The sequence below is a fragment of the Arachis duranensis genome, chromosome 3, assembly GCF_000817695.3.
Source record: "Arachis duranensis cultivar V14167 chromosome 3, aradu.V14167.gnm2.J7QH, whole genome shotgun sequence".
In the NCBI taxonomy this organism is placed as follows: Eukaryota; Viridiplantae; Streptophyta; class Magnoliopsida; order Fabales; family Fabaceae; genus Arachis; species Arachis duranensis.
This window is the reverse complement of record NC_029774.3, coordinates 40,541,045-40,548,956: the sequence shown is the minus strand read 5'-3', so window position 1 is coordinate 40,548,956 and position 7,912 is coordinate 40,541,045. Positions and strand designations below refer to the sequence as shown.

Genomic DNA, 7,912 nt, shown 5'->3' with positions numbered 1-7,912 from the left:
TTCTCTTCTCTGATCTTTTCTATTCTGTTTTCATTTCACTCGTTATAAGACAAAAATAAATTGTCTCTTGCATAATCCATATCGTAGACACAACTGAACTAAAGTTACATAATCTATTTTACTATTCAAGTTTAAAAGCATAAAAAGAGGACATGAATTCAACCCTTTTCTTTAAATCATTGAAATCCTTTAACGATAATCTATTTATCATCTTGATTAATCTCATTTTTTATTATTATTATTATTATCACATCAGCATTTTGCGTGTGGAAACTCTGCTCAAGGCGAGTGAACTATCCCGCTTTGTATTTTTAATATAGGGGTTATAATGGTATTTTTTAATAAGGTAAAAAATTTGTGTGTTTTTTATTTTTATGGATACCACAAATCTGAGGGTGAGATTTGTGGTGTTTTAATATCTTTTTTTGTTGATATCACAAAATTGAGGGTCAAATTTGTGATTTTTAATTTTTTAAAAAAATATAAATCTAAGGGTTAGATTTGAGTTTTTTTATTTTAAACCTTTTTGAATATATAAATCCGACCCTCTGATTTATAGCACTATAAAATCTGACTCTCAGATTTCTCTATTTCTCCAAATTTAAAGGTCCAATTTATTACTTAAAATGTAAAAAAAAATAATTCATATAATTAAAAATACACCAATTATTCATAATGATGAATTACACACAATCTTTTTTCATATAAAAAAAATTAGCCGATCTCTCCCTGTTGCCTCTAACGAGGCTATCTCCACTGCTCCTAAAAAATATTATTATTATTGGGCAGAAAATTTTATTAACATATATTCATAAAAAATATATATTCATAATAAATACACAAAAATATATATTATTATTATTGGGCAGAAAATTTAAACATTTTGGATTATTATATAATTAAAAACTACAAACCTTAGCTCGTTGGTTAGCCAACACAGATGGCAAATTCCAGGAAGTTGGACGCAGAGTAGGCGAAGGACCGGAACGACGCAGAACAGTGGTAAAACCGAGGCATATGCATAGAGAGAGGAGTGCAGAGAGGGAGACTCCCCAAATTAGATGTGAAGCTTGCTAGTTTTATTCATTATTGTACTTGATGTAATCTGTAACACATGTTCATTTATATGCAGAATGGAAAGTAACTCATACAACCTTTTTTAAAGATGAGATGAGAATGAAATTTCTGATTTTGTGTATGCTTAATAAATTTGGATTTATCATTCTCCCATTTAATGTTTTGGTGTTGTCATATAGCGCAGAAGTGGAATACTTGTCGAAAAATAAAAAAAAAAAAGAACGAATTCCGCAGCCAGGATTTCGAACCTGGAAATTCAACTTTAGAATTTTCCAAAGTGCTACTGCGGATATTGTGCTATTATGTTATGTTTCCATATTTATTTGAGTCAAAACCAATATGATCTACACCTTTTGAAAATTTGACGAATGACGATGATATACGAAATAGTGTCCATTTGAATTGGTTTTGTTTAAGAAAGAAGTGTTTTTTTTATTTAAAAAGTATATTTTTATAATTATAAAGTGTTTATTAAAGTTTTAAAAGGATATTTTTTTTAAATAAGCAATATCTTGTTTTCTAAAATATAAAATTTAAGAAGATTTTATTAAATTTTCTTATAAAAATATAAAATTGTGTTTTGTAGTAAAAAATTAAAAGATACTTTTTAAAAATCAAACAAAACTCACTCATAATCTAATTCTCTCAATTTAACTTAATAAATCACAAAAAATCCTTATTAAGTCACCGAGAGAATTATCCTCCAAATTTAACAACAAAATTGCCTTTGAAATATTTAAAAAAAGAAATACTAGAAAGACTATTAAAATTTATTATTTTTGTCCATAAGTTAGTAATTAATGTTTAAAAATATGAGATAAAATATCTTGTTGGATTACTAGACTAAAAGAATAGAATTAATAGCTAAGTGATAACTAAAAATAATAAATTCTGATAGTTTTCTAATATTTTTTTATTTAAAATATAATAAAAATTTTCTCAAAATATTTTGAGATACAACAAAAATAAAAAAAAATTATAAGTGACAAATGACTTTTGAATTTAACAAACTGTTTATGTACTCTATTTAAATACTTACAAAATACATACCAAAATCTTATATATAATTTTTTTTTAATTTTCTAAAAAAATTATTGGCTGTTAACAAAAACATCACAAAGAAATCTATTTAGTTTATTGACCGTTGACAAAAAATTACAAAAAAAATCTATTTGACATAAAATTATTAAATTTTAAAGATATAAAATGTTTATTTTTTAATTATATTTTTATATCTAAAGCACATTTGAAAATATAGTTTAATGTTGAGTATTTTTGTCTTATTTTAAAATATTATGAGATCATTTCTTTTGTTAACAAATGTAGAAGATTATTTTGTTAGCCACTTAATAATCCAAGGGCATTTTTGTGGTTTGTTCCATCTTAATTTTTGTGTAACAAAATAATAAATGGATCTGACTCTAAAATTATGAACTTTTAATAAATGTTTTTGCAGTTGATTAGCACCACATTCACAGTAGTACTTTGGATAAATTCTGATACATTGTAAAATTGAATTTCCACGTTCGAATCTTGGGTATGAAAATATTTATTTTTTCATCTTTTGGCAAGTGTTCCTCTTCTGCGCTATATAACAATTAACCATACACAAAATTAAAAATTCCTTTTCATATTTAAAAAAAGTTGTATTTTTCATCCTGCATATAAATGAACATGTGTTACAACAAGTACAATGATGAATAAAATTGGAAAGTGACTTGGCTCAAGGAATTGCTTACTGATGATGTCACCAACCAATTAACATGAGCTAACTTGTTGTCTGGTGTGCCACCACCAATGTGTCGCCATGGGATCGGTGGAGATTTCAAAGCAACTCATATCATATTAGTTCTTTAGCAACATATGCCATTGTTGGGTTCTGAGGGAGGGATTGGTCTTTCCACTGCCTAGGGGAGGACCTCCAACAACACAGGATACATACCAATGATTGTTCAACTTCTTCACTACAAATAAAACTATTTGAAATTTAAAATTTATTATAGGCATCATACATCAAAAAGCAACTTGGCTATAAAGAGGCATTTAATATCAATATGGTGACAACTAAGTCTGTGTACTTATAGCTTACTCTGTGGTACTTATAGGATTTCTGTTTAAACAACAATCACTTTTTTTTGGACAAGTGTTTAAACAACAATCTGACGTTGTAAAAGAATATATACTTTTGAAAGAGATCCAATCTAAATCCACTTCCTGAGTGGCTTGAGACTAAAGTAATCCTGGTTTATTTTGGGCTTTGATATCTATCTCTATTTATTAGGCTTAAAAGAGTAAAAAATCGCAAAAAATATAAAGCTAGTCATGATCTAAGTTATTTAGATCCCACAAAGACATTATATGATGAGCTATGTTTTTAGAAACAAAATTTTCTTAATTATGTGGTTTAATTTTTTTTAATAGACGATTATTTTTAGACAAAATAGTATTTTAAGAATAAATAATTATTTTAGAATGGAGAGAATATAATCCTTAAGAAACAAATTCTTATAAAAAGGAGATTGTAAATATTATATATTCTTCAGAGAGTCAAAAAAATGTAATATAAGAAAATGTATTTAATTTTTTAAATATTTATTATTAGTCTATTTGGTCAGTACTCTCAAGAATACTTCACAGACAAACAAGTCCAAATAAGATGATCAACAACTCTATATTTTTCTTTTATTATTATATCACATGTTTATTTTACCTTCCTTTATTATTCTGGAATGTGTGAGTTAATTTTTATTCTTTATTTTGTTAGCATCTTATTAGAATATTCTACAAATTAGGAAGATTTGCTAGATATGATTGTATTTATGATGAGCTTGTAAAAGCTGTATATATTACAGCAGCACACAGTAGAATAAATCAAGAGAAAAACATTATACAAATTTTACACTTCTCTTATCCTTACTGCCCAGAATTCAGTATGGTATCAGAGTTTTAAAGCTCTGCTATATCCATCCATCCATGGTAAAGACCACAAATCCAAACGGAACACCTTCTTCTCCTTCTCCTTCTTCTTTTTCTGTCACACAAACAATAAGTGATAATGATTCAAACCCTTCTCAAAATCCTGCTAGCCCACTTCACAACAATAAATAATGCTTCTTTTAATCCCTAAATTTATTCATCCTCACGCTCAAGGTATCTTCTATCTTCAGTTTTCTCTTTTGCTTCTTTTTCTATCTTACATACCAAGTTTCTTTCATCCTTATACTTTGACTGTAAATTAAAGACCTTTCAGGATGCTGTTAAGGTTCCTCACTGGCAGCATGCCATGACAGAGGAAATTGCTGCACTTGAGCTGAACAAGACCTGGGTTCTAGTTGAGTGTCTTCCCACTGTAAAACCCATTAGATGTAAGTGGGTTTAGAAGATCAAACGCCAGCCTAATGGTAGTATTGACCGCTACAAGGCTCGCTTGGTAGCCAAGGGTTTCACATAGACAGAAGGAGTAGATTTTCTTGAAATATTCTCACTGGTAGTGAAATATGCAACTATCAGAATCGTTCTTACTTTGGCTTCGATTAAGGGTTGGCCAATCCAGCAGCTTGATGTTAACAACGCTTTCCTTCATGGCGATTTAACGGAAACTATCTATATGGCTTTACCTCTTGGCCTCAAATCTTCTCAGGCAAATCAATGTTGCAGATTGCTCAAATCATTATATGGATTGAGAAAATCCAGCAGAATGTGGTACAAGAAACTCTCCCTTCTTCTTGTTTCTTATGGATATCAGCAGACGATTTATGATTATAGTTTGTTTTTTAAAATTCTGGGCACTAACATTTGCATAATACTGGTCTATGTTGATGATATTGTGATTACGGGAAGTTCTTCTTCTGAGATAACAGCAATAAAGGAACTTTTGAACTCTAAATTTAAAATTAAAGACCTTGTTACTTTGAAGTATTTTTTAGGTATTGCGGTAGCTCATTCCTCTCGGGGAATCTCTCTCTTACAGAACAAATACTGCTTGGACCTTTTGAACGATTCTAGGCTTTTGGGTGCAAAACCCACACCTATTCCTATGGATAGTACCACTAGACTTCATCAAGATGATAGTCCTCCTTTGTCTGATCCATTTATTTATCGGCGTCTTGTGGGTCGATTGCTTTACCTAACCACAACTCGTCCGGATATCACCTACACCACCCAACATTTTAGCCATCTCATGGCCACCCTTACTCAAGTTCACTATGTAGCAGCTCTTCGAGTACTTCGATATCTGAAAAATAATCCGGGCAGAAGTCTTTTCTTTCCCAGATCTTCTAGTCTTCAGATATATGGCTTCAGCAATTCCGATTGGGCAGGTTGCCCGGATACCCGTCGTTCATTAACTGGTTATTACTTTTTTTGGGAGATTCTTTAATCTCTTGGAGGACTAAGAAGCAAACTACTGCTGCTAGATCTTCAACGGAAGCTGAGTACCGAGCCTTTGCTAACACTACATGCGAGCTTTTATAGATCTTGAACTTGTTACAGTTTCTTCGTGTGTCTTGTGATCGTCCACCTGTTCTGTTTTGTGATAATCAAAGCGCCTTACACGTTGCTGCTGCCAATCTTGTGTTCCATGAGAGAACTAAGCACTTGGAGGTGGATTGTCATCTGGTTCGTCAAAAGGCTCAAGTTGGCATAATGAAGTTACTTCCTGTCCCATCTTCGCGCCAATTGGCAGATATATTTACCAAGCCTCTCCCAACACATTCCTTTCGTACCAATTTATTCAAGTTGGAGATTCTTGACGTATATCATCCGCCAACTTGTGGGGGCATATTAGACCATTTGGCCAGTACTCCCAAGAGTACTCCATAATAAACAAGCCTAAATAAGATGATCAACAACTCTATATTTTTCTTTTATTATATCACATGTATATTTTACCTTCCTTTATTATTCTGGAATGTGTGAGTCAACTTTATTCTTTATTTTATTAGCATCTTATTAGAATATTCTTCAAATTAGGAAGATTTGCTAGATATGATTGTATTTATGATGAGCTTGTAAAAGCTATATATATTACAGTAGCATACAGCAGAATAAATCAAGAGAAAAATATTATACAAATTTTACACTTCTCTTCTCCTTACTGCCCAGAATTCAGTATGGTATCAGAGCTTTAAAGCTCTACTATATCCATCCATCCATGGTAAAGACTACAAATCCAAGTGGAACACCTTATTCTCCTTCTCCTTCTCCTTCTATATACACTCAAGTGAGAACCCAACATCAATTCTTGTTTCCCCTGTACTCACAGGAAACAACTACCATTCTTGGTATCATTCCTTTTCTGTGGCCATAATTTCCAAAAACAAATATGGCTTCTTGATAGGCTCAATCCCTTCTCCTACACTTGATGACCAGTTTATCCTGCCTAAAAAATGTGCAATAATTTAGTCCTTTTCTGGCTATTTCATTCCCTTTCACCTTCCATTATCCAAAGTGTCATTTATCTGTCTACTGCTTCTTCTGTTTGGGAAGATCTTCGAGATCGCTTCTCACAGTTGGATCTATTGCGCATTGCTGAATTGCAGGAGAAAATTTATGCACTCAAACAAGGTTCACTCTCTGTCACTGACTTTTTCACTGCCCTAAAGACTCTATGGGAAGAGATAGAAAATTCATGCCCTCTCCCTCTCTGTACATGTCCTGCAAAGACTTATCGTAACCAAAACTTCATCATCCGATTCTTGAAAGGACTTGATGAACATTTTTCAGTGGTAAGATCCCAATTGCTTCTCCTTGATCCTCTGCCTCAGTCAATTGAGTTTTTGCCATGGTAATTCAGTAGGAAAGACAATTACAAGCAGCTTCTGGAATTCTGGATGAACAACGAACTATTGCTGCCGCCATTGAAGGTCAATGACCAGGACACGGTCATGGACGCGGCTCTGGTTTCTCTAGCAAAGGACGCGGCGGGAATTCCTCCAAGCAGTGTACTCACTATGGCAGAACAGGGCACATAGTGGACGTGTGCTATGGAAAGCACGGGTATCCACCTGGACACCCGCGATACCCTGGACGACCGCGTGCTGTGATCACGCTGCTCCCTCCATCAACAGTGCCGCTTCCTCCGTTGCTAACCCTACTCTGTTCTCCAATGGTGCCACACCATCATCCTCTTTGTACAGCCTGGTTCAAGAAAAACAGGCTATTAGGGCACCAACTGAACCAGTTCTTGGACTGACCCAAGCCCAACATATAGCCTTAATCAGCTTTCTGTAATAATAAAGCGAGCATATGGATATATGGAGACCTTTTCGTCAAAATTTGAATTTCGTTGTTTAGAAAAATGGCATACATCACAAGGCATATAACCTTGAAATTTGAATTATTACATATGGATATATGGAGACCTTTTCGTCAAAATTCAATTCATAATCACAAATAATTTATAACCATAGTTGACGATTTTAGCCGCTTTACTTGGATCATCTTGTTAAAATCAAAAAGTGAGGTATCTCAACATATCAAAAATTTTATTGCTTTGGTTAAAACACAGTTTAACTCTAAGATTAAATTTATTCGATCAGATAATGGTCCAGAATTTCTTTTGACATCCTTGTATTCATCGAAAGGCATTATTCATCAACGAAGCTGCGTTGAAACTCCCTAACAAAATGGAAGAGTCGAACGTAAGCATCAACATATTTTGAATGTTGCTCGTGCTCTCATGTTTCAATCAAATTTGCCTATTACTTTTTGGTCTTATGCTATTAACTATGCAATTTATTTGATAAAATAGAGTTCCATCTACCATTCTTAATTTTAAAACCTCTTTTAAAACTCTATTTAAAAAACAACCCGATTACAATGAACTCAAAGTTTT

General features: G+C 32.5%; 1 protein-coding gene across 1 annotated transcript; it reads left to right on the top strand.

Moving 5' to 3' along the window:
- The first annotated feature begins 6,464 nt into the window (after positions 1–6,464).
- On the top strand, positions 6,465–7,049 carry LOC107478962 (uncharacterized). The gene is made up of 2 exons (XM_016099118.1): positions 6,465–6,803; positions 6,894–7,049. Exons 1-2 carry the CDS (start codon positions 6,465–6,467, stop codon positions 7,047–7,049), a joined length of 495 nt encoding a protein of 164 aa, XP_015954604.1.
- The last annotated feature ends 863 nt before the right edge of the window (positions 7,050–7,912 follow it).

Excerpts from the sequence above, each read along its gene's own strand:
- LOC107478962 (XM_016099118.1), top strand. The coding sequence starts at position 6,465 with ATGTGCAATAATTTAGTCCTTTTCTGGCTATTTCATTCCCTTTCACCT. Across the intron at positions 6,804-6,893 it reads TTGATGAACATTTTTCAGTG|CTTCTGGAATTCTGGATGAA; the intron begins GTAAGATCCCAA and ends AATTACAAGCAG.